We start from the raw sequence: 27,633 nt of genomic DNA, 5'->3' as shown, positions 1-27,633 counted from the left end.
TGTCTCTGGGCTTCCGATCCTTCACCTTTAAAAGGGATTAAAAACAACGGCCTCAAGGGGCGCTGAGGAAACTGACATGAGATGGCGTTTAAAAGTAAATAAACCACGAAGGACAACAGGAATGTAAAAGGACTTTTTTGAAGTTCAGCCAGGATTGTGACATTACATTATACGAGGCATAGCCACCATGATGCAGTGATGGCCACTGTAAAAAACGGCATGACAACCATCCCTTTGGGTATGTTTCAAAACCCTGGGCTCCAGGTACTCAGATCACCAGGCAATCCAGCTTCGACTCACCATCCCCAAAATGAGAACACCACTGAACTGAAGCCATAATCAGCACTACGACAACTAACTGGTTAACGTTTCCAAATCTCTTTAGCTCTCCTTATAGGGCAGCTTCCACAGAAGCATTTGGCATTTATGATTATTATTATTATGTTCGTGGTCCTGCCACCACACGTCAAATAGCTTACGCTCTGTGAGAGGAGAGAATCCTGATACTCCGTGTATGCTCACAGCAGATGCTTTCGGACCAAATGGCTCGTAATTACTGCTTGGATCGCTGAAGGGAAGTGAGTAGCAACATCACAACCTGGCTGTCACAAATGGGCTACACAGTTGTTGAGAAAGAGAAAGCCTATTAGCAAGCGAGATGAGGAAAAAACACAAAAGGAGTTACCCAGCTCCTGGTCTTCTTAAAAATAGTTCAGTGTCACAGAGGAGACAGTGTTTATTTTCTTCTTGGGCTGATGCCCAAAAATCAGTTGATATGAAAGAAAAACAAAGACTTTTCTACCTATTTGAGGAAGACAGGAGAAAAACTGATATATTTGAACTGTGGTGTTGGGGAAGAATATCGAATGTACTGTGGACTGTCAGAACAACAAATCAGTCTTAGAAGTAATACAACCAGAATGTTCCTTAGACGAGAGAAAAGTGAGACTTCAGCTCACTTACTTTTGTTTTGTTTCATTGTTTGCCAACCTCACCACATGTCAACACTCTCACCTTCTTGACCTTGGGTTCACCATTACCAACTTTCCTGTCCCCTCCTGCCTTCTCATCCTTGTCCCTAGGCTGGTGTGCCCCTTTACTCTCGCTTTGTTTTATGGACCTATGTAATCTTTGGCTGACGGGTGAACCTCAGAAGTGACTTCCGTACTGAGTTAAAAGGGTGTCCAGGGGCCATACTCTCGGGGTTTCTTTAGTCTCTGTCAGATCAGTAAGTCTAGTCTTTTTTTGTCGGCTCATTTACTTTGGGCATGTCATCAGGAAACACCAATCGCTAGAAAAGACATCGTTGTTGGTTAAGCAGAGGGTTAACGAAAATGAGGGAAACCCTCAATGAGATGGACTGACGCACTAGCCGTGACAATGGACTCAAACACACCAAGGATCATGAAGATGGTGCAGGACTGGGCAAGGTTTCATTCTGTTATACATAAGGTGGCCGTGAGTCCAAGCTGATTTGATAGCAACTAACAAGAACTACCTACCTGTTTGTCTGTCTGTATGTGGTATGTATGCTGAGTAGGTTTCCATACTAATACTCTATTTGAACAGACTGGACTACTATGCTATGGTCAAGACTAAGTTGTTTCATTCGTATTTTCCATTTCAGAAACCAACATTAGGTTTTTTTCCCAGTTTGGGGCTAATGACTAATGAGACAATACTTCATTCACTTGCTGCCATAGAGGGTTGGGACACCCCAAGCCAATTTTCCAGGAGAGTGAGCCAAGACCCAGGGGCTGCCGCCATTTCTGGGGTAGCTGCCTGTCCGGAGCCACGGAGCAGGATTTGTCGTCTCAATGTCCACAACAAGCACCAGCCTGCAAAGGCTGCTGGAGACTCATTAGTACTCATCAAGAAGTACATTATGAAAACCTTTGGCTTTTGGCTAGCCAAAGTGTCCTTAAAAAAACGCTCAAACAAGACTGGTTTCATTCCAGCCTTAACAGATTTCAGAATTAGGGTGACTCACTATTGGGCTGTCAGAAAATGTAGCAATTAGGATGGACTATTTTAAAATGCACAGGTCCCCTCCCTCCCAACCATCGGGAATGACTGCCTTTCTGTGTTACGTTAATGGGCATAATATACTTACTGTATAAAAACAGATGGTTTGTGTAAGTTATAAATATCCTCCAAGAATGATTAAAAGAGTGATTAGCAGAGGAAAACTAGTGAAATGTAATAGTAATTATTCAACCAGCTGCAGGCAAAATAAAAAACCAAATTACACCCTTAGTTCTCCTTGTAATTTGATTCAAACTTATTTGCGTATTGCAGTATAGAAGTGATAGATACACTATTAAAATAGTCCTATAAATCAAAGGAATTTCCCCTGTATCCCTATAGCAGCAGTAATACTTAGTTGAAATAATCAGGAGTAAACGTTAAGATATACATGCTTAAAAAAACAGATGCAACAGTACTTTACTCTCACTCCTTATAGCAATGATGAGACTTGTCTAAACCTCAAGAAGATCCTTTGGTAATTTGAGTCCAATTTAAACAAGCACTAAGCTTAATAGTTTTCACCATCAATGGCTATTTCAACAAATCTATTTTTGAAGTCCAGTATAAGTTCTGATATAATTTTTTTAACTTTGAAATTAAGAACCCTAAATTATTTATTGCCGGAAAAGATATATTAAAATAATTGGTGTCATTGAACGGCACATGTAAAAAACGTTAAACTGGCAAATTTTGTGTTATGTATATTTTTTACAATAAAAAAATTAAAAAAGATATGACTTAAAATTACAGGCTTCATTGCAGTTCAAATGTTTCTTCTCAACCATTAAAGGATTATGTCTATGACAGACAAATAATAGGTAAGTTTGTTAAGTAAATACTGTATACTTGGTAAGGTCCCTTGATGGTACAAACGGTTTGCGCTCGACTATAAAAGTTGATACTTTGAACCCGCCCAGTGGTGCCTTGGAAGAAAGGCCTGGCGAGCTACTTCCGAGAGGGCACAGCCTTGAAAACACTATGGAGCAGTTCTACTCTAAACACATGGAGTCGCCGTGAGCTGGAATCAACTCAACAGCAACTGGCTTGGTTTTGGTTTATATACTTGGCAGGATGCTATGGATTGAAAATATATAGAAAATCACCAAATACACATAAATTATACAGAGCAAGGGTCCTAACTGCACGCTAGCCTAGGAAACATGACATAATACTTAAAAAGATGGCTAACAGTATGAGACAGTATATGCTAAAAACAAAGCAAATAATGGCGATACAAATAAAAAAAGAAACAAACAAACAAAAAATCAAATAAAATCCCTGGAGAAGGATGTGATTTGAGCTGGGTTTTGAACTAGGCTCCGAATGTGTATAAAGATACAAAACAGAGAATGCAAATTATTTACGATGGGAAGTCTACTGTTTCAATGGTTTGATTTATTTAAAGGGAGTTCTGGCCTCCTCTTCCCCACATGGTGGTTCAAATCTTGCACATGGAGAACACCAAGAAGAGACATAGCCTCCTGGTACACACCACTTCATCTCAGAGTCCTCCTTTCAGCCCCTGATCCCCTGGGGTTGGAAGGTGAGGGGGAGCAGGGTTTTGAGCAAAGAATTTTTCTAGCTCATTCTGTAGGAGGCAGGACATCTCATGTAGAGTTGCTACTGGAAGCAGGTTCAATAGTAACTATGCCACACTGAGCAGCCCCCTCCCCCGCCCCTGGGGCTGACCTCATGGAGGAACAGGATACTTGGCTGTCTATGTTTATATTTTAGGGTCACCGAAAAGTTCCTCACTCACCTCCCCCTGGACCTGTCACAGTGTCTAACGCCCCATCATTCTGCAGTTTTTCAAACTAAGTTCAGATTTCTCTGAATTATCCCAATTAATGTATTAACTAACACTGCCTGCTTCTCCAATGGCATATGACATTGGTCCAAGCCTCATAAAGTCAGGTTTCAACCTCAGCAAATAGCTTAAGCAAGGCTTACTGGAAACGAAGCCAGAGAGAAAATGATTGGTGGAGGAGAAGTTACAGAAACGAGTCAATAGCATAAAATGCACCTTGAGGGGGAAGGTATGGGTTTGAGAAAGACACCAAAGAAGAGGCATGACATAACCAAACCATCTTCACCTGCTAGAGAATTTCATTAGACATAGTTCCGATGATTTGTCTGGCTGGAAGTAATTCTAGTGACTGGTAGGGGTCATTCTGTTCTCAACCCCTTTGAGGGCACTTGGAGATAAAAAAAAAAGTTGCTGACACACACCATAAAATATACTCTTTGTGAACATCCCTGACAACCTTGAAAGGAAAATGCCATTTTGGATTTACTAAACTCTCAAATGAGGGTAAATAGTGCTCAAAACTAATAAAACATAAATGAAAGATGTTATTATGACTTTTGAGTCCCTGAGTGGTGCCAAATGGTTAACATGCATGACTGCTAACCAAAAGGTTGGAGGTTAGAGTCCACCCACAGGTACCTCAGGAAAAAAGGCCTAGTGATCTACTGCAAAGTCAGACATTAAAAACCCTATGGAGTACAATTCTACTCGGACACACGTGGAGCCGCCATTAGTTGCATTGACTCAAGAGCAGCTGGTATATTATGACATTAGTCTGGTCATGTCTTCAATTTTAAGATGGAGGTATCATGAGTTTAGACACATCCAAAAATACTCAGCATTCAAAGGATGTCTCTTATTTACCTAATAAGGACCATTTTAGATCTAAATTTACTCTCAATGAATTCAGGTAAAGATTCTGAACTAGCATTCCCCTCTTAATTTAGCATGTGTCATCACTATAAAACAAAATGGCTGCCATGGACGGCAGTAGTTTACCTCACTGGAATTATTGGAGTTTTGAGGTAGCTGAGTTCCAGAAAATCCATGGCCGCCACTTGAATCAAATATCTGATAAACAGGAGAGGAAAAAAGACTAATTAAATGGCTCTGCAATGTTCATTTGACAACTAACCTTTTTCAGTATTTAAGATTTGACATTCTGTAACACTCTATAAGATTTTCATATTGTGTACTATTTCATATGTGTACTATTTACTACTATAATATACTTAAAAATCTGCTATAATACACAGAAAAGCTTTCTTTCTGTCTTCACATATATTTACATATTTTACTCCTCTGTAGGGTCACTATGAATTGGAATCGACTCAACGGCACTGGGTTTGGTTTTTGGTTTTATGCTGTTATATATTACTCAAGTCACTCTGGATCTTCTTGATGTCAATTAAATTTTAACCAAGAAGTACACATTTCTGAAGATGTGGGCCAGAGCTCAAAACTGAGTTGGCAAAGCCACCACGATCAAGCTTATTATTATCTTTTTAATGTGTACAGGATAAATATTGGGAAGAAATATAGCTAAATATAAAACAGGGACAGGGAATAATTTTCTTTACATATTCCTGCTTTTATCTTCTCGATTTCATAGTAGAATAACAAACATTTAAAAACAGGTCATTTAAACATTTAGAGATGCCTACTAAATCAACTCCATTCAGTAATAGAAATAACGACACTGTAATTAGTCTTTATATCTTTTTAAAGCAATAAATGTGTCAACCAAATTCCTGTGTTTATCAAGAAACATGTACCACATATGCTGGGATAAAGACCATGTTAGGCTCATATCTAATTAGCTAAATGTCTACATCTAAGAAAAATAAGCAAATGATCAAGTTATTTATCAACTGAGCATTTCATTGTCTTTCAATCTACCAGTCATCCCCACTCCCATCACCTTGATTACTTCAAGGGTTTAAACAAGTCAAAGAAGTTGATACTGGCCCTTTTATTCACCTAGTTCACAAAACTGAATGCACAAATAAAAAAAATAAAAATAAATAGCTATATAAAATAAATAGCACAAATAAATAGCTATATAAAAAAGAGAAAACAAAGTTCTGTAAAATGTGGTCTACTCCAGATGACATAAAAACATTTAGAATAATAGAAACCTGTAAAATCTTAAAAAGAACTTCTTTGGACTTAATTGCAAGCATTTTCCCTGCTCACTTACATTATCAGATCATCGTAACTCATCTCTTCAATTGACTTTGAAATAATAATAAACCTATAATAACCCTAAAATAATAATAGTAAACATGTCAATCAGCAACATGAAATTCATTACCATATGCTATATTATGGGGCATAATGAAATACTTCATATACGAATAGTCAAAATATTTTGAAAATAATTCACAGTACTTGGGCCAAATTTTCGTAACAAGTGCTCGGGCTACTTTTACTTCATAAAATGTTAAAACAGGCAGCACACCTGAAGGGAAAATAAGAATCATCAATAGCCCAGTGTTTTGGGACTTCAGACTCACACAGATCTGCATACAAGTCCCAGCCCTGCCTCCTCCCTCGGGGGTTGTGTGAATAGGGTAAGTGAATTAATCTCTCTGGGTCTCAGTCCCCTCATCTGTAAAAATGTGATGACAAAAATGACCAAATCTCACAGCCGTTGTAAGGATGAGATGAGCAAAGCATCGGGCGCTATCAATAGAATTTAGCTGCTGCTACTCTGTTATTAATTTTCTACATTTATTTTAACATCATATCTACAGGGAAAATAATTCTAAGTCCTAAAGGCAGTGGAAAGTGGGGATTGTTTTTTGATTTTTCTTATTTTTGTGTCCCTAAATGCTGTGACACGAAAGATGAGAGCGAGGTGTGAAGACCTCTTGGGGGGCACTAAAGAGAGAATGAGCAACTTGTACATTTCCATTTAGGAAAAACATCTGCATAAAGACTGGATTCCTTTGAACCAACTTTTATCTCGTAACAGAAGAGGAACGTTTATGATTCGCAGCAGTGAAAATCAGAACGTTTCATAAATTCATGCTGGGTCTGTTGCTCCCGCGCTGAGGACCTCACCTGAGTTATGGAAGGCCTCTTTTCCTTCCCTTTTCTCGCCAGCGTGTCCAAGCCTTTTAATGAAGAAAATATGCCCTTCTTATTTCTCCCTCGCTGAGTCAGCGACAGTGTCCTCTTCCGGAGAGCAGAGTCATCTCTAGAGCATATCTAATTTAAAACACAGTTGAAAAGCACCTTAAAGCTGGCTATTTGGGTGACAGAGAGAATTCACAGTTGCCCTAACAGGGCAAGCTCTGCTTGCAATAAATGTGATCTGACCAGCACCAAAAGCTGTTGCATGCTTGACATACCAGAAAGGCGTCCACCACAGAGATAGCTTTTATCTGGACAACACAAATCAAGTCACAACCCTCAGACCTCTCCATGGTGTTCAACAGGGTCAGCAAAACAATCCACACCTCCCCCAGCTGGGCCAGGGCAATGCCAGAAGCTGCCCACCCAGGAGCGATTTCAGAAAACCCAGTGGGGCTCTCTGCAGTACAGATAAAACAACCTATAATCAGCCCTTTAATTCTCCAGGGAATTCCTGGGTGGTGCAAACGATTAACACTTTTGGCTGCTAACTGAAAGGTTGGAGGTTCGAGTCCACCAAGGACCTCAAAAGAAATGCCTGGGGATCTACTTCTGAAAAATTCATTGAAAACCCTACAGAGCACAGTTCTACTCTGACACACACAGGGTCACCATGAGTCAGGGTAGACTCGGAGACAACATGGTTTGTATTCTGCACACCACTGCTGCCGTTCCTCAGGGATTCTACCCTCCTGACAACACAAGGCGGATCACCCCAGAAGACAGATGCAGATGAGTATTTAATAACTGGCCACTAGTGGCTGGATGGGCTCAGACATAGCAACCATTGCGAGGATGGCACAGGACCGGGCAGTGTTTTGCGCTGTTGTCCATAGTGTCGCTATGAGTAAGAACCAACTCAGTGGCACCTAACAACAACAGCAAGTGGTTGGATAGGATTCCCTGGATGGTGCAAGTCGTTAAGTGCTGAACTACTAACTCAAAGGTTGGTGGTTCAAAGCCACCCAGAGGCACCTCAGAAGATAGTCCCGGAAATCTGCTTCTGAAAGGCCACAGCTTTGAAAACGCTACAGTGCAGTTCTACTCTGCACACATGGAGCCAACATGAATCAGAACTGACTCGACGGCAACTAGCAATACCAGTGGTTGGATTCGTGAAATAAGCAGAGAGAAGCTGAAGACTTTCCCATCCTTTCCATCCCCTGGTTGCCAGGCTTCTGGGTGACCCTCATCAGTTACTGGGTTAGGTACACCAGAGCTGATGGCAGCAAGCTGCAGAAAGATGAACACCCTGGGTACTCCCTGAAGGCCACGGAAGCAGCCTTCCTTGGAGACTTACCAGCGCGTGGAAGGAAGAAACCGACAAGACGCCCAACCTGCCGAGGGCCAGCTTGGAGGGGCGGCTAGTGGCGGCCAGGAGACTCTTGGGGTTTGGCAGCTCCCCACCTTGGAGGCTGGCCAGATAGCAGCGCATCCTGAACAGATCCATGTGAAACTTCTCCAGGTTCTGCTCCCATTGCTGAATCTGTTTAAGCAACAACAGAGGTAATTACAATAAAAATAAGAAGTTGTCATGGGTCAAATTGAAAAGGTGATTCCCCCCTCAAAAGCTTCAAGGAAAAATTAGTTTCTGCTAGAGGAATCTCAAGGTTTCAATTAGCCTTGCCTGCTCAGCCCACCTCAAGCCCTCCAGCCAAATTGCATTTTGTCATACAGTACTGTACTTCGTCAGGACGGCCAAAGACAAAACAAAGCTGGTGGTCTCAAATACAGTGACATGTCAAAACAGCACAACCTGTGGGGAACTTCAACGTTCTGTATCATCCTGAGTTAAGACAGCCCTTCCAGGGTGCAGAATTTTAAGTCAGCCATTTCACCTGGTTTCTTTTCCCTCCACATTCACACCCTTTGATCCTAAACTGGATGAGCCGACTGACACACAAACAGATGCTTGATCAATGAAGGCAGGACTCCAGTTGTGTTCATTCTGAGTAAATGAGTCGAAACAATAGGAGGCAAATGGACTTCAGGAATAGGACAAATAGAGCTTTCACTCCTAAATCTATCAGGACAAACACCGTCTGTCGCCTGAATAAAATTAAGGCATATACAATTATTTACACAACAGAAATTCCTTGTACTTCTTCAGAACTGGTGTCAGGAGTTGCCAAAGAAATAGTCAAACTCTCTTTTCATCCAAGGATGTCAAAACTTGTTACAATGCAAGTACTATCTTCATTTAAAAGTAATTTAATAGATGAAGAAAGGCTCTAGAGACTTGCCACTTGCTCTACTGACAGGGATTCGGGACCAGAACAGAAAGCTGGGCTTCTAATGGGTTTCAGTAATCTCAAAATGCGAGGTGAGGTCTAGAGTGAAGCCTTGTAATGAAAGATTCAATGTAAGAGTTTTGTCATTTCATTTACAGCAATTGTATACTGAGCCTGGCCGTGCCGTTCAGCACTTGAACATATCCTAACCTTCAACATCAAACGTTCAGGTTAATCCTCAATTCTGGATAAATTCTATTTTCAAGAATCTGCAACACTTAACAACCTACTCCTTCAGACCGCCCTCATAGGAAAGCATTATGTGTTCTGGGGATTCCCGCGGCTGCCTCCAAGTTCCGGGAATCTATTTCTTAAGGAGGACATTGTACAACGATTGTTTCTTTTTTTCTAAATTCCTAAATACTGGTCACTTTTCCTGGAGATAACTTTATTGTTTTAAGATAGAGATCAGGATTTGAAAATAAAAAGCCAACTTCTATGCAGACTGAGTTTTCATTTCTTTTAATATCCATGTACAAAATATTTTTTAAAAAAATCATTCCGTAGAGGTCTTATCTTTCATTATAAAAGAAAAACTTATCAACAACAAAATTCAGGGGGAAAACTTTCCATTTTTAAACACTGACACAAATGTAATGCAAAAGTTTCCTTTTTATTGCTAATGTAGCTATACTCATTTAATGAGCACAGAAAGGCTATGGTTTCCTGTAAAAAAAAAAAAGGGGGGGAGTCTAATGCTAAAAATAATAAATGATACATAGAAAAATGACAAGCACATTCCTGTCCCACCCAAGTCTCCTAGAAAAATATTTTCTACCATTTAGTCATTTAATCACAGTATTTGGTCATTCATCCATTACAAGTTCTGTCCTATCGCTATGAGTCAGAATTGACTAGAGAGCAACGGGTACGTTTGTCCCCAAACATAATTACGGTACAACCTACGAAAGCTGGAACCTGGGTAAGGCAGAAACCTGTCAGAGAAGGAAAACTAAAATATTTTCCACTAAAAAGAGCGATAGAAAAGTGGTAAGGCTCCATCCTGTCAAAGGCAGAAAACTTGCGAGACCTGGAAAAACAAGGCAGTCCCATTGAGTTCTGGCTCTCATAGGTTTCACTATGGTTGTTTTTTAGGAGAACAAATTGCAAAACTCCCATTCGATGTTTTCCAAGCACTAAACTTGTCTTCATAGAAGCAGCCACCTAGTGACACAGGTTAAACTGAAGTAACTTGTAGTTAGAGGAACTACCATGGTTTAGAGAATCCATTTTTGGGTTTTTTTTTTTTTTCCTTGTTTTTCTTTGAGTTATAATTCACACACCATAAAAACCCGCCTTTTAAAGCAGAGGATCAGTTTTATAACAAATATATATCCAAAAAAATCCAGCTGAAAAATCCAAACTGTGTAAACGGGTCAAGTTAGGGTTCATTTCTATTTTATACAAAGCAATTCATCACATGACTTAGTCAGCAACCAAAGCATAACACAATGATTTACAAAAGTCCTGCTGAGGAGTGGTGGACCATATGTTAGGAACATAGGCTTGTGTGCAAATTCCACCTCTGCCACCCACCAGCTGTGAGACAGAACGCTTACCAAACCTCTCTCCAAGGTCTGTCCACTCACCCATCAAATGGGTGACACATATTTGTTTACCTCATGGAATTACTGTGAAATCATACATGATCATGTATTAGAACTCTGTAGCACGCAATAACCACTTAATCATTACCATCATTTGCAAGTGACTTTTCAGAAGTGTCCATCTTTTATGTCAAAATGTAATTCCTGAAAACCTACAATTAGCTGCCTACTTATTAAATGAGAGAAAGAAAAGAGGGAGAAATGATGGATGTATAGTTCTGTTATTTTAAAATGTACATATAAACTAAACACTAACTAGATTTACTCTCCAGGAACCTTTCATGAATATGGGTCTAAAAGCTTCCTATTCAGCATTATGGCCACAGTAAAACCAAAAAGCCCAACGCCGTGGAACTGATTCCAACTCATAGCGACCCTATAGTACAGAGTGGAACTGCCCCACAGGGTTTTCAGGGAGCACCTGGTGAGTTCAGATTGCTGACCTTTTGGTTAGTGGCCGAACTCTTAACCACTGCACCACCAGGGTTTCCACGGTCACAGAGGGGCTGAGATTTGACCCAACTCTCTCAAAACTTGTTATCCAAGCTCTAAAAACTATCCTTTCACATTAATGGATTAACAGTCATTTTTTGCTTATTTGCCTGTCTGTTCCCACTATCATCCCAACAAAGTCAGGCTCCAAGTATGTATCATAGCTCTGAATCAAAATCAAGTCAATGATTCAAACTTAGGCAGGACACAGACAGAGGCAAACTGAGTGACACAGGGCTCCAGTTTAGCGAGATGTTCCTGTATGAGGTACGACCCCTGCTCTCTCTCTCTCTTTTTTTTTTTTATTTTAGTGAACGTATACACAGCCAAAGAGACATCATTTTAACAGTTTCTACATGTACAGTTCAGTGGCATTGGCTGCATTCTTCAAGTGGTGGTACCATTCTTGCTGTTCTTTTCCATGTTATTCCACCACCATCATTTTAAACACACTGCCCCCTAAGCTTCCCATTCGACCTTTTGAGTTGCCATTGTCAATTTGATCTCACATAGATAATTCTTTAAAAGAGTGAGATGCTCAAAGCAGACATACTTTATTAATTAAAACAAGTTATTTTTTGGTACAAAGAAGACTTCAGGGAACAGTTTTGGTTTAAGGTTTAAAGTTTAAAGATTATCTCAGGGCAATAGTTTTAGGGGCTCGTCCAGCCTACTGGCTCCAGAAAGTCTGTATTCCACAGAGAATTTGAAATTCTGTTGCATATTTTTCCCCCTTTTGATCAGAATTCTTCTGATCAGAACCTCTGATCACAACGTTCAGTAACGATAGCCAGGCACCATCCAGTTCTTCGATCTCACGGCAAAGGAGGCAGTTGTTCACGGAGGCAACACATACTCAATTTTCTCCTCCAATTCCTGACTCTTCTACTTCTGTTGTTCCGAGTGAATGGAGACCAATTGTTTTACCTTGGATGGCTGCCACTTGTCCGCTTTTAAGACCCCAGTCACTATGCAACAAATTTGGAGGTAGAACAGAAGTAGTGAGAAACAATATTAGGCTGAGTGATCGGGAGCACGACCTCTGCTTTTAAGCAGCTTACTAATTGGCAAGAGTTCCCTAGGATGTTTGTGTCTAAAACTCAAGAATTTGACTTTAGATGGCAAGGGATCCAAATCAAGGGCTACAAGAGGGAGCTCTGACCCAACTCCAGTGAGTATAACTCTTCACTAAAAAGCCAAAAACCTGACCTATTGGGGTCGAGTCGAATCAGACTCATACCAACCTTATAGGACAGAATAGAACTGCCCCATAGTGTTTCCAAGGAGCGCCTGGTGGATTCGAACTGCCGACCTTCGGCTAGCAATCGTAGCACTTAACCACTACGCCAGTAACTCTTCACTAAGATGTACCTATTCACATTTTTCGGTTACAAATTGTCCACACTTTATAGTAAGTAGGTTGTGAACTAAAATGTATATTTTTACCTAGCTGTTTAGATCTTGGAAGGTATTTGTCTAGAAACATAACATTATACATACCGGGTAGGCTCCCAGTCCAGCCCTAATAGCTGTTAGAGTCCACACCGTACCTTAAACACACCGAGGTACAATACGGGGAACTTAAATCCTGGTGTAAATACATATGTACCAATGCAGGCTTTCAGGGGTATGTCTTGGCTTTCCTCCCCAGTACTGTGCCTCCCCACCATCCCACCCACTGTCTGGCAACAGATGTAAACGCACACACACCTGTTCGTGGTTTGGGAACATCAGCTTAGCCAGGCACCAAAACCAAACCAGTGTCTGTCAAGTCTGTTCCAACTCATGGCAACCCCACGTGTGCAGAGCAGAAGCGCACTCCACAGGATTAACAAGGCTGTGATCTTTCAGAAGCAGATCTCCTTTCTTCCGAGGCACCTCTGGGTGGGTTCCAGCCACCAGCCTTTCAGTTAGTAGTTGAGCACTTAACCATTTGTGCCAGCCAGGGACTCCTTAGCCAGGCACAAAGGACACAGTTCTGATATGTAAACTAGGGGCACAGTGAAGAGAGGGAGGGAGGCAGAGAGAGGATATGTTAGCAGCTGAAAGAAGAAAGGAAGGCCTGAGGAAAGAAGCCAAGAACACTGGCAAGGAGCCGGGTGGGGATTAACTCAGAGAAGAACGCTATTTGCTGCAATAAAGAGGACAGGCTCCTGAGTCTTAGCAGATGTTACGTGCATCCATTCACTCACTAACTCGAGCGAAGTACCAAGGCTACAGAGACGGAAAAGGTGTGGTTCCTTCAGGAGTCCATATGTCACAGCAGGAGCAGCTTTATCCCCAAGGAGGTAACTACAGAACACCACGACGAGAGCCCGCGACCAAACTATGCACCGAGAATCATGGAAACATAGGGAGTCCCTGACATAGTGGGTGAGAGGGGACTCCGGGGTAGCTTCTTGGAGGAAGAAACCCCAAGCCCTTCACTGCAGACAAGGAGAGGTTAGCCAGATGATTGTATGGGTTTCGTGGGGCCTGGGAGTATACTCTCTGCCTGAGGAAAATACCAAAGTAAGAAGCAGAACAGTGGGTTCAGGCACCTACAGGAAGTTTGGTTCTGCTAGATCAAGGTCAAGGTAGGGAGATATTATTAGGGACTTTATCTTTTAGGCAGAATCCCTGGGGGCACAAAGCGTTAACGCATTCGCTGCTAACCAAAAGGCTGGAGTTTTGAACTCACCCAGCGGGTGCCTTGGAAGAAAGTCTTGGTAATCTGCTCCTGAAAATCAGCCACTGAAAACCCTGAGGTGTGGGATTCTACTCTGTGACACAAGGAGTTACAATGAGTAGGAATCAAATCAAGGGCAACTGTTGATCTATTGATGATAGGGTTGCTATAAGTAGAAGTCAACTCGATGGCAATGGGCTGGATCAGGCAATGGGGAGCCACTAAAGGATGTTTAAACCTGGTAATCACATGATCAGGTTTGCTTTTTAGATGCAAAACACTCTGGTGTTTGTATGGCTGATGCATCTGAGCAAGGGCAGAGCTGGAGGCTTCCGCAGGGGTGCAAGGAAGAGAGAGCGAGGGACCTGATCACCCTCCCACCTCTCACTATCTGCACAGGAAATGTCCGAAAGTCAAACAGCCAGGTGTACAGTATCTCCAGTGTGCATGCCGCTCCTCGGCCTGCAATGCCTTTCTCCATTCCTTTCCTTACTAGTGCCTCATGTTTCAAGAAGCAATTCAAGCATTCCTCCTCCAGGAATTCCTCCATGACTGCACCTGAGGCTAAATTTCCCATCCCCAGCCCTTCCTTCCCCAGCACTCTGGAATGCCATTGTCGCTGAATTCATTACATCGAATTGAAATTATCTGCTGTCACCCTGCTCAGCTGAGAGCACCTGAGGGTAGGAACCCAGTCTTCTTGGAATTCCTGCCTGTGAACACTAGTCTGGCCCAGAGCATGCACTTAACAAACGCTCAACAAACTAAGCTGAATACTATGCTCCTGCCCAAGACACCCTACCACCTCCCCACTACCAACTGAAGAAAGGCCGTCTTCCCTCAGCCGCTCTGTGATCTGAACTCGTCTCCCTCAAGCCCCCTCACAACCATTCTACGCTCCAATGAGCCTGCTCCCCAAATTGCCTTTCCCTCCCAACGCTGTACATTTTCCTCAAGATTTTGTTCATATTATTCCCTTCGCCACAGCTTCCCAACTTTCTACATTCAACCCATCCTCCTCATAATCTGAAACTTGTGTTGAAATAATTATTTAAAATGAAGCCCGTGTTTCCCAAAGCCCAGAGCAATCACACACTCGCCAGCCAGCCCATCCAGTGTGGACTCCATCAGCTCCATCATCATCCTCCTAGGACAGCCGCCTCCCTCTTTACCCTAATTAACGAAGGGAAGTGCAGCTGGCCCCACCAAGAAATGTAATGAGGCAGGAAGGGAGGAAAAGCCATCTGGGAGGATGCCAGGACTGCCTCACGGTGGTGAGGTTTTGTCCTTATTCACTTGTTTAAAATAATAAACGAAAAGAAAGTACTAACTGGTCTTAATTTACACTCCTCCCCACCTCTGAACTTCAAAAGGACTCCAACATGTGGGCTGGCTGGCCTGGCCTGGTCTACATTGGATATGCTCAAATGAAAGTTGCATCATCCTGCCCCACAAAACACCCCAAAGGCCCTAGAACAGTTTATTTTCAGCAAAGCCTGCTACCACCTACCAGTCTGAAGCACAGCCCTTATTGCTGGGAGCGTCTTGTTTTGGAAAAGGCATTGACAATGGTCTTCTCCACCCAAGTGCTTCAAAGAAAACTTGCTCAGAGACTTTATCTCCTGTGATGTCATCTACACAGTGAGTTCAGCTCTGATTAGGCTATAAATGACTCTATCTGAGGTTCTTCGGGTCTAGGGGAAAAACGTTCCATAAATAAAACTACACAGTGAAGTTGAGACATTTAAATAGTAAGAGGATAATGAGCTGCTCTTTTAAGGACGTTTTCAAGAGGTAGTGGAAAAATCATACACTTACATGGTATTTGGGAAATCATGCTCTTATTGGTCTTGATTTGTAAATACCTTTGTAGCTTTATATATCAACATTCTCCAGTCAAAAAAAATCTGATGAACGTACTTCTAAGCACGTGCCTGCCCCACCCCCCACGCACACACCTTTAACATTTCATACTCTTTGTAAAGAGTACCCGGAAGAGCACCACTCTCTTTACAACCACCTGACAAAGTGGCACTGCAAGGTAACTCAGGTTATCAAGGTCCTTTGGGAAAACGAGGTTAAATTACAACCTCAAAAAAACTGCAGATACGGCGAGAATATTTTCAGGTAGAATTTCTGAAGATCGGTCCAAATTGTTTCCTACCAGAAATTCACAAGAAGAATAGGAGAAGGAAGGAACCCTGGTAGCACAACCATTAAGCACTCAGCTGCTAACTGAAAGGATGGCTGTTTGAACCCACCCAGCGGCTCTCCGTAAAGATTACAGCCTAGGAAACCCTATGGGGCAGTTCTCCTCTGTCAAATGGGGTCACTGTGAATCGGGATTGACTCGACAGCACCTCGTAAGGGCGTCAGCACAACATGAGAAGGCGAGTGGCTGGGGAAGAGGGAGACAGGGGCTTTGAGAAACCGGGAGGATGTGAGACGCGGTTAGGGCAGGGGGATGGAGAGGGAAGAAATGAAATGACAAATTCTCAGAAAAAACGAAAAATTCGTATTAGGACAACTGGCTTAAAATAAATAATATAATGATTCAGCCAAAGAAGGTATACCACCCAGTGCCGTCGAGTCAATTCATAGCGACCCTATGATAGAATATATGTGATACACCCTAAGGTATAAAAAAAAAAAAAAAATGCCGTCGAGTCAATTCATAGCGACCCTATGATAGAATATATGTGATACACCCTAAGGTATAAGAGCCCACAAATGATAATTACCTCAATCCCTTAAAAGACCATCACTTCCGGCCACCTGACTGCTGAAGGACCTTGGATTCCCACGGTGGTTTATATTAGAGCAGTTCCCCTTCCCAAGAAAAGGACAGCACCAATGGGACATCGTAAGTTCACTAACTACGGACAAGGGAATAAAATGCATCTAATGATAATTTTTTAATTAGTTTTAAATGTTTGCTAGGACTTCTTGTGGCAACAAAGAGGGGAAAAGAAAAAAAAGGCCAGGATGTCCCCACGTTTCCCTTTTCATCCCCTTACCCTAAACATTTGACTATATGTAAGGCTCTGAAAAGGACCTTAGGCAGCAAAAATAATTTGCACTCAACAACAACCTAAAAGTTGGTGGTTCGAACCCACCTAGCAGTGCCACTGAAGAAAGGTGGGGTGATCGGCTTCCAAAAGGTCACAGCCTTGAAAGTCCTATGGAACAGTCCTACTCTGCACACGCGAGGCTGCCGTGAATTGGAATCGACTGGACGGCAACTAACAATAACACCAGAACGTTCTTTAGTCTCACGTTTATAAGGCTTGCCTCTCTAAATCACACATTTCTTAGAAAAAAGATTCAGATTTTATAGTTCTTTGTATCTCTAGAAGCTATATGTATCTGTGAGGTATATCAATATTTGAAGACAGAAAAATAAGAGGGAAAAGAACAGGGAAGGAAAAAGACATCATAGTACATGAGAAAAAAAGACAAAAAAGATGAGAAAGATCTAGTCAGAAGAATTGGCTCAATTGTACCATCATTTAGAAATACTGAAGGAGGGGGATGTGTGGGATTAATCTGGTTATTTTACTACTGTCAAGTAATACATTCCAAATGCTTAATGTATCACAAATATATTATTTGAATACATGCCTTTGATCCATTTACTATTTCCAGCCAGAAATGTCTTTCTGCAGATTCCAAACTCTTGGCGCAGTGATTAAGGGCTACAGCTGCTAACCAAGAGGTTGGCAGTTCGAATCCACCAGACACTCCTTGGAAACCCTATGGGGTGGTTCTACTCTGTCCTATAGGGTCACTGTGAGTCACAATCGACTCAGTGGTAACAGGTTAGGTTTTTATGTATATTCAGATAAAAACAATTCTAAACAAGGTTAAACATTCAGACATAAATAGAAGTTTGATAACATGCCATTTAATCTGCAATCTAAGTAAAACACTACTGGTAAAAGTGCTTTCTAATAAATCCCTATTGCTGCTAGTTGTTTTGTTTTTGGGCTGCTAGTTGTCATCGAGTCGGCTCCGACTCACGGTGATCCTGTGTATAACAGAACACAGCATTGCCCAGTCTTGCGCCATCTTCGCGATCATTGGTATGCTTGAGCCCACTGTTACAGCTACCGTGTCAATCCATCTCATAGAGGGTTCCCCTCATTTTCACTGACCTTCTACTTTACCAAACACAGTGTCTTTTTCTAATGATTGGACTTTCCTGATGACATGTTCGAAGTAAGCAAAACAAAGTCTCGTCATCCTTGCTTTTAAGGAGCATTCTGGCTGTACTTCCTCTAAGACTGATAATAAATCAGAGTATACAAATTGTTCTGTCACCTTGGAATTTTGTTCAGGAACCCACCCTTTCTGTAATAATTTACCAAGTGAGAAGAATGAAAATTTCAAGAACACACAAGTCATCTTCACCCTATTCTTCAGTCAAGTCCCCTAATCACTGAGCACCGGACTGGGAAGGGTTGTAGTAAATGCTGTACTGCACCAAGCGGATTCCGCCTCTGAGATCCAGGCATTCTTTCCCGGGCTGCATTCAGTGTCAGCTGCTGACAGCCCACCACCAAAGCCCTCTCTGGGAATGCCTCGATCATAGTTAGAGCCTCTAGCTGGGTACAGCCCATCCGGTGACTGATGATGTGGGGGCACAAAAGCAGGGCCCCCTTACCTTGATGCAGAACCACTGTAACAGACCCCCTATGTGCAGAGCTCCCGTGGATGGGTTGAGACCTCTGTTAAAAATGCATCGAATGTAAGCACCCTCACTCCCTTGGAGCTGTTGGTCCTAGGAGCACTTCCAATAATCCTCCACACCCAGGTCTCCCCCTCAGGGTCTGTTTCCCAGGGAGCAGCATTCCCCAGAAATGCTAGAAATTTCAGTGACACTTGACTAAGTGTTGAGATTGTCTGAGCAAAGCAAAACAAAGATGAAAAAGCCGCTTATCCTCCCTAAGGAGACCTGGTGGCGCAGTGGTTAAGAGCTTGGGCCGCAAACCAAAAGGTCAGCAGCTTGAATCCACCAGCCCCTCCTTGGAAACCTTAGGAGGCAGTTCTATTCTGTCCTACAGGTTCACTATCAGTTGGAATCAACTCAATGACAACGGTTTTTTTTTTTTTTTTGGCGGGCGGGGGGAGGTTTATCATCCCTAAAATGCCGACAATAAAGATTAAAAAGCTGCATATCCCCCCTAAGGAGCCTTGGTGGTACAGTGGTAAAGAGCTATGGCTGCTAACCAAAAGGTTGGCAGTTCAAATCCACCAGGAACTCCTTGGAAACCCTATGGGGCAGTTCTACTCTGTCCTACTGGGTCGGTAGGAGTCGGAATCGACTCACTGGCAATGGGTTTGGTTTTTTGGCATTTAAAATGCCAACAGCACAGAAACCAGCTATTTAACTATTAGAGGAATGTGGGACTAGACCAGAGAAAGTATTTTCCTTAGCAGCTCATCTGGTATAAATAAATAAATAAAATACTGGGCTGTTTTCAGGAATCCGCAGACGTGGGAATAGCTATGTTATACTGGACCACTCTTTCCAAATCCATCCATCGCATTAGAATCTGTCTTAGTCATCTAGTACTGCTATAACAGAATACCCCAAGTGGATGGCTTTAACAAAAAGAAATTTATTTCTTCACAGTAAAATAGGCTAAAAGTCCAAATTCAGGGTGTCAGCTCCAGGGGAAGGCTTTCTCTCTCTCTCAGCCTTCTCATCAATCTTCCCCCAGACTAGGAGCTTCTCTGCACAGGGATCCTGGGTCCAAAGGATGTGCCGTGCTCCCGGCACCGCTTTCTTGGTGATATGAGGTCCCCCAACTCTGCTTGCTTCCCTTTCATCTCTTGAGAGATAAAAGGTGGTGCAGGCCACACCCAAAGGAAGCTCTCTTTACATTGGATCAGGGATGTGACCTGGTAAGGGTGTTACAATCCCACCCTAATCCTCTTTACAATAAAATTACAATCACAAAATGGAGGACAACCACAGAATACTTGGAATCATGACCTAACCAAGTTGATACACAGATTTTTGGGGGGACATAATTCAATTCATGACAGAATCATACCTATCTAATCTTCTAGTGGCTTTAGTGTAGGAATTTCTTTCTCCACAGAGAAAACATATGAGAGAATCAGCTAAGCAAGAAGGAACCATTGAATATTAGGAAAAAAAGATTCAGCCACAATATATTTCAATATGTAAACAGCAACCTCAGGTTATCAAGCATATCACTGTCATCTGTGTTGCAAAGATTTCGGCATCGAATACAGGTAAACCCATATTACAGGCTGTAACCTTTCACCATACCTATTCAATCTGTATGCTGAACGAATAATCCAAGAAGCTGGACTATATGAAGAAGAATGAGGCATCAGGATTGGAGGAAGACTCATTAACAACCGGTTTTATGCAGATGACACAATCCTGCTTGCTGAAAGTGAAGAGGACTTGAAGCTCTTACTAATGAAGATCAAAGACCACAGCCTTCAGTATGGATTGCACCTCAACGTAAAGAAAACAAAAATCCTCACAACTGGACCAATAAGCAACATCATGATAAATGGAGAAAAGACTGAAGTTGTCAAGGATTTCATTTTACTTGAATCCATAATCAACATCCATGGAAGCAGTAGTCAAGAAATCAAACTACACATTGCAATGGGAAAATATACTGCAAAAGATCCCTCGAAAGTGTTAAAAGCAAAGATGCCATTTTGAGGACCAAGGTGTGCCTGATCCAAGCCATGGTATTTTAAATTGCCTCATATGCATGAGAAAGCTGGACAATGAATAAAGAAGACCAAAGAAGAATTGATGCCTTTGAATTATGGTGTTGGCAAATAATATTGACTATACCATTTTTTTTATACCATGGACGATGAATGCAATGCCATTCCTCTTCAAGTTGTCATTTCTGGCATAGTACACCATATGATTGTCCAATTGCCAATACTGGTCCATCTCAGCTCACTAATGCCCAGGATATTGATCTTTATGTGTTCCATTTCATTTCTGATGATTTCCAATTTTCCTAGATTCATACTACGTACATTCCAGGTTCCGATTATTAATGGATGTTTGCAGCTGTTTCTTCTCATTTTGAGTCGTGCCACATCACCAAATGAAGGTCCTGCAAGCTTGATTCCATCCACATCATTAAGGTCAACTTTGCTTTTGAGGAGATAGCTCTTCCCCAGTCATATTTTGAGTGCCTTCCAAACTGGTGGGCTCATCTTCCGGTACTATATCCGACAATGTTCCACTGCTATTCATAAGGTTTTCACTGGCTAATTCTTTTCAGAAGTAGACCGCCGGGTCCTTCTTCCTAGTCTGTCTTAAGCTCAGCTGAAACCTGTCTGCTGTGGGCGACCCTGCTGGTATTTGAATACCAGTGGCATAGCTTCCAGCATCACAGCAATACACAAGCCCCCACAGTGCGACTAACTGACAGATGCATGGGGGCTACCTAGCCAACTGACTGGAAGAAATCCATATTTATGCCTATTCCCAAGAAAGGTGATCCAAATGAACACGGAAATTATCAAACAATATCATTAATATCACATGCAAGCAAAATTTTCTGAAGGTCATTCAAAAGTGGCTGCAGCAGTATATCAACAGGAAATGCCAAAAATTCAAGCCAGATTCAGAAGAGAACATGGGTATCATTGCTGATGTCAGATGGATCTTGGCTGAAAGCAGAGAATACCAGAAGGATGTTTACCTGTGTTTTACCGACTATGCAAAAGCATTCGACTGTGTGGATCATAACAAATCATGTATGACATTGAGGAGAATGTGAATTCCGGAACACTTAATTGTGCTCATGAGGAATCTGTACATGGACCAAGACGAAGCTGTTCAAAGAGAACGAGGGGATACTGATTGGTTTAAAGTCAGGAAAGGTGTGTGTCAGTGTCGTGTCCTTTCACCATACCTATTCAATCCGTATGCTGAGAAAATAATGAGAAGCTGGACTATGGGAAGAAGAATGAGGCATCAGGATTGGAGGAAGACCGTAACAATCTGCGTTATGCAAATGACACAACCTTGCTTGCTGAAAGTGAAGAGGACTTGAAGCACTTACTAATGAAGATCAAAGACCACAGCCTTCAGTATCGATTACACCTCAACATGAAGAAAACAAAAATCCTCACAACTGGACCGAAAAGATTGAGGTTGTCAAGAATTTCATTTTACTTGGATCCACAATCAACAGCCATGGAAGCAGCAGTCAAGAAATCAAAAGACGCATTGCATGGGGCAAATCTACTGCAGAAGACCTCTTTAAAGTATTGAAAAGCAAAGATGTCACCTTGAGGTGCAACTGACCCAAGCTATAGTGTTTTCAATCGCCTCACATGCATGCGAAAGCTGGACAATGGATAAGGACGACAGAAGAATTGACACCTTTGAATTGTGATGTTGGTGAAGGATACTGAATATACCACGGACTGCCAAAAGAACGAACAAATCTGTCTTCAAAGAAGTACAACCAGAATGCTCCTTAGAAGCGAGGATGATGAGACTACGTCTCACATACTTTGCACATGTTATTATCAGGAAGAATCAGTCCCTGGAGAAAGACATCATGCTTGGTAAAGTAAAGGGTCAGCAAAAAAGAGGAAGACCCTCAACATAATGGATTGACACAGGGGCAGCAACAATGGGCTCAAACATAGCAACAATTGTGAGGATAGCTCAGGACCGGGCAGTGTTTCATTCTGTTGTGCACAGGGTAGCTATGAGTCGGCCCTAACTCAACAGCACATAACAACAATAACATACCATGGACTGCCAAAGAACCAACAAATCTTGTCTTGGAAGAAGAAGCACAGCCAGAATGTCCCTTGGAAGTGAGGATGGCAAGGCTTTATCTCACATACTTTGAACATGTTATCAGGAGGGACCAATCCCTGGAGAAGGACATCATGCCTGGTAAAGTAGAGGATCAGCAAAAAAGCGGAAGACCCTCAAAGAGATGGGTTGACACAGGGGTTGCAACAATGAGCTCAAACACAGCAACAATTGTGTGGATGGCAGAGGACCCATCAATGTTCTGTTCTGTTGTACACATGGTTGCTATGAGTCAGAACTGATTCGACAGCACCTGGTAACAACAGCAGTGCCTGACTTATGAAGGGGTTCCTTTCTGATGACTCCATTGTAAGTCAGTCCTGCCGTAAGTCAGAATACCTATTTTTTTTTTTTAGTTTTCACTATCACTGCCCTTAATTATCAGTATCGTTATAAATCTTATCTTTATTTGTCTTTAAGGGCTGGCAGGAGAACGATAACATCGGTAAATTACATGCTTCATTGTATGTAGCGTTTATACTAACAAAGTTATTATTGTTGTTGTTAGGTGCCGTCAAGTTGGTTCCTACTCATAGCGACCCTATACACAACAGAACGAAACACTACCTGTCCTGCACCATCCTCACAATCGTTGTTATGCTTGAGCCCATTGTTGCAACCACTGTGTCAATCCACTTTGTTGAGGGTCTTCCTCTTTTCCACTGACCCTGTACTTTGCCAAGCATGATGTCCTTCTCCAGGGACTCATCCCTCCTGGCAACATGTCCAAAGTATGTAAGACACAGTCTCTCCATCCTCGCTTCTAAGGAGCATTCTGTTGTACTTCTTCCAGGACAGATTTATTTGTTCTTCTGGCAGTCCATGATATATTCAATATTCTAACAATACATTGACAATAAGACGTACAAAAAAAAAAAAAAACAGGCGGTTATAAATATGGTTCATCTTAACTCGAATCCTTTACAAGTCAGGGACTATGGGTCTTTGCAATGAGAAGCCACCGAAACTTTGTCCCCCACAGGTATAAAGTCATCACCACAGTCTGAGCCTGCCTTCAGTGCCTGCGCCAGTGACCAGTGTGATAGAAGAAAGCACAGCTGCAGGTCGTACCTGGTTCTCTATGGCTTTCCTGTTCTTTGGGTCACTGACCACCGACAGCTGTAGCTCAGCCATCTTCTTCATCTTGCTGTCCATATCTATCTTCTGAAGCAGGTTTTTGGTCTGGTTCTTCAGGAGCCGGACTGTGTCCTCTTTCCCGTGCTTCTTTGCAAAAAGGGACGCACAAGCAGAATGTATGGCAGTCACCCAATTTTCCAGATCTGTCTGGCTAGTAGCCTAAACAAAGGAGGAAAAAAAAAAACCCATTTGCAATTGCTGGAAATTGTCTCCAAAGACGCAGGCTGGCTCTGCTATGCATTGCCTTAAAAGTACCTTCCCTTCATACATCAGTTATTAAGGGCTGATTTTCAGAAGCAAATTGCCAGGCCTTTCTTCCACAGTTCCGCTGGGTAGACTCAAACCTTTTGGTTAGCAGCTGAGTGCATTAACTCTTTATAACACCCAGAGAACTCCTCACTTCATAAAAATTGTGTTTAATTTCAAAAACATACACAATCACTCAACTCAGGCTCTCAGGCTTCCTTAACTCCAGGAGATTCAAGAGAATATGGAGAGCAGAACAGAATACTCACATGGCCCCAAGTAAAAAGGAAAGAAAAACTGGAAACAAACATGCTAATAGGCAACAAAACGGGAATGATGAGAAAACGAAGTCTGGTCACTTAGAGCTACAATATGCTGCTCTCTTTTTAAAAGGCTGTTTTGTCCTCATTTTAACAGAGTGAGAAAATATTAGGACCAAAATACTTAATTTTGAAACCCAGAGATAAGATGACATCTCCAGCATGACCTCAGCATTGAAAAAATCAATAGGAAAAATACTGCGGGAAGTGTATAAAAATGGTAAAGTAGGTGTCACTAAACATGAGATTTACCGGTAATGATTTTTCTTTCTCTATTCTTCTGTATCTCACATATTTGACACAATGATCAGGTCTTATTTTCATATAAGGCAATATTTTACTTTAAAAACAATTAAAAAAAAGTTTGAATAAAGCAGGATGGGCAAAGATGTATGATGATAGGCAGGTGGAAAACCAGCTTAAACTCTCTTGTCTGGAAATAACCAAACACGTTCAAGCCATGGGGTCCATCATCCCATTCGCCTCTGGGGTCACCAACAGGACCTTAATTTTGCCTGAATCACAAAATAAAATATTCACATCACACTTACCTCTACGAAGTCTATGTAGATGGAATCTAAGGTATTAAACTTTCCTACGATTCAGATTAACATCAATTCATTACCGTGCTTGAAAGCATTATGTAAAGTTTTAAGCAATCTTTCTGTTAAGAGATTTCCAAGAAGGAAAATAAAATCTCAGGCCCTGACTCTTACAAGTCAAGTCAGTTTAGGGGCAGCAGTAAGGCTAGAGGCCCAAAGGGTTCACCTTGTAATTGTCCCGGGAAACCCTGTCACAGTGAATCCTTCGGAGAATTCTAGATTCCCAAAGTCAGCCTTGACAACACCATCTTATTCTGAAGGCCCCCAGAGGGCATCAAGGGCCAACTTTAGCAGAGACCTGAACCTAGGACCTATGAGGTTTTCCATGAACTTCCAGCTATATATACCAAACCTGTTCCCATCAAGTAGATTCCGACTCATAGTGACCCTACAGGACAGAGTAGGATGGCCTCATAGAGTTTCCAAGGAGCAGCTGGTAGATTCAAACTGTCAAAGTTTTTGATTAGCAGCCGAGCTCTTAACCACTGTGCCACCAAGGCTCCCTACACACAGTACTAGGGTTGAATCGGGAGGCAACTGAGAAACATCCTTCACCTCCTGGCTATCACCCCCACTTCTCTTGCATTAATGATTAATAATAGAATTTTTTTAGCACTTAATACATGCATATTATATTATTTCCCATAAAGCAATCCTAGGAGCTATTATTATCCTACTAGTTAAAGGGTCTGAAGCTCAGAGAAGTTTAGTAAGTTCTCCAAGATGACATACATACTCAACAGTAGAGCCAGGATTCAAACTTTATCCTGATCCCAATACCAATAGCTTGGTACCACCACAGTCTACAACTTCTCATTTGCTATAAAGTTGCTAAAAGTCATACCAGCAGATAACCCAAATCTTAACCTCATAAGACCACTTCCACAGGCAAATTAGACCTTATGGAATTTGTTTATGAGGGTTTTCCTAAAAAAATCTTTTTGAACTTCCATGGGAATTCTTGGGAACAACCTAAGCCTCTCTTAGCCAAGTTCTCAGAAAAGCCTCAACTTTGGGAATTTCAACATGGGACTTGCTAGATGGTGACCCACTTCAGAAGAGGGTTCATAATTTTTTCTCTTTTTATCCTGAAGAGCCTCTCACAGGCCACAGCCTGGCATTCCAAGGGCACCCAATAATGCCTGCTGTATGAACAAATCAAGTTGTGATTGCCCCAATATGTCTGGCAGCTAGGAGTCTATTGCCTCTTTCTTAGGCCAAAACCCAAAACCTAACCAAGCGTTTGTTGTTGTTGTTGTTAGCTACAGTCAAGTTGTCCTCTGAGTTACAGCAAACCCATGCACAACAGAAAAAAACACTGCCTGGGCCTGCTCCACCCCTGTGACGGGTTGTAGATCTGATCGTTCCGATCCCTAGGGTTTTCACTGGCTGATTTTTGGAAGTAGATCACCAGACCTTCCTTGCTAGTCCGTCTTGGCCTTGAAACCTGTTCAGCATTATAGCCACACGCAGCCTCCACAGACAGGTGGTGGCTGCACATGAGGTCCACTGGCTGGGAACCAACCCTGGGTCTCCTGCACCGAAGGCGAGAATTCTACCACTGAAGCACCACCAATGCCCCCCACTAAGCTTTTACTCTGTTTAATTTTAAGTTCTGCCTCTTCCATTTTGTTCCTTCTCATCCTAATAGTATAAAATGGTTTCTCTTACTCCCACCATTCCCCAAACCTACGCTTACAAAGCACCTGCAGTACCTGGAAAAGGTAGACGTCTCCAAAGGAGTTGCTGAGGCAGAACACATTCTCCTTCTTGGGGTGCTCGGGGACAGACTGGACCATGCTGTCTTCTGCAAGCAGAGCATACCGAGGGCCACTACTCTGATCTGAGGAATTCTTGCCATAGGTCTCATAAAACAGCAGGGTGCATCCTGTGAGAGAGAGGCAAATATCATCCTGTCACCTGTCTTAGGATTGAATAAAGGAATGGGAAGGCAAGTGACGCAGCCAACGAAAACCGGAGTGAGACATAAAATGAACAGAAACTTGGTAAACAAGGAAAAGACAGTGTCTGAGATATACCTCCGTGTATTTGCGTTAACTTAAATGAAAATGAGAGGTTGTTGTAAATATAATATCCATCAGAACAATAAAAAAAAACAAAAAACAAACCCAGTGCGCTCAAGTCAATTCCGAGTCATAGCGACCCTGCAGGACAGAGTAGAACTGCTCCATAGAGTTTCCAAGGAGCACCTGGCAGATTCGAACTGCCGACCCTTTGGTTAGCAGCCGTAGCACTTAACCGCTATGCCACCAGGGTTTCCATAAGAACAATACCAAGCATTTATTATTGTTTACTCTGTGTGATGGTTAATTTTATGTGTCAGCTTGGCTACACCAGACTCTCTGTAGACTCTGTTATGATGCGGTTACATGTGCTAAATCAGGTGGCCTCATGTTGCTGATCACCCTCCATAATGTGGGTCGGC

General features: G+C 42.2%; 1 protein-coding gene across 3 annotated transcripts in view; it reads right to left on the bottom strand.

The window, feature by feature from the left end:
• The window catches only part of TIAM2 (TIAM Rac1 associated GEF 2), a 187,601-nt gene that overhangs the window by 99,050 nt on the left and 60,918 nt on the right, over nucleotides 1-27,633 (bottom strand). For all 3 annotated transcript variants that reach the window (XM_064292543.1, XM_064292547.1, XM_064292541.1), the window contains exons 5-9: nucleotides 26,903-27,075; nucleotides 23,954-24,178; nucleotides 8,274-8,459; nucleotides 6,902-7,048; nucleotides 4,835-4,906 (exon numbers count right to left, since the gene is read on the bottom strand). In XM_064292543.1, the coding sequence (XP_064148613.1) occupies nucleotides 4,835-4,906; nucleotides 6,902-7,048; nucleotides 8,274-8,459; nucleotides 23,954-24,178; nucleotides 26,903-27,075 (803 nt within the window). The remainder of the gene's footprint in view (nucleotides 1-4,834; nucleotides 4,907-6,901; nucleotides 7,049-8,273; nucleotides 8,460-23,953; nucleotides 24,179-26,902; nucleotides 27,076-27,633) is intronic.

This window comes from Loxodonta africana, chromosome 1 (assembly GCF_030014295.1).
Source record: "Loxodonta africana isolate mLoxAfr1 chromosome 1, mLoxAfr1.hap2, whole genome shotgun sequence".
Lineage (NCBI taxonomy): Eukaryota > Metazoa > Chordata > Mammalia > Proboscidea > Elephantidae > Loxodonta > Loxodonta africana.
The sequence above is the reverse complement of the archived record's forward strand: the minus strand, read 5'-3'. Positions and strand labels throughout refer to the sequence as shown.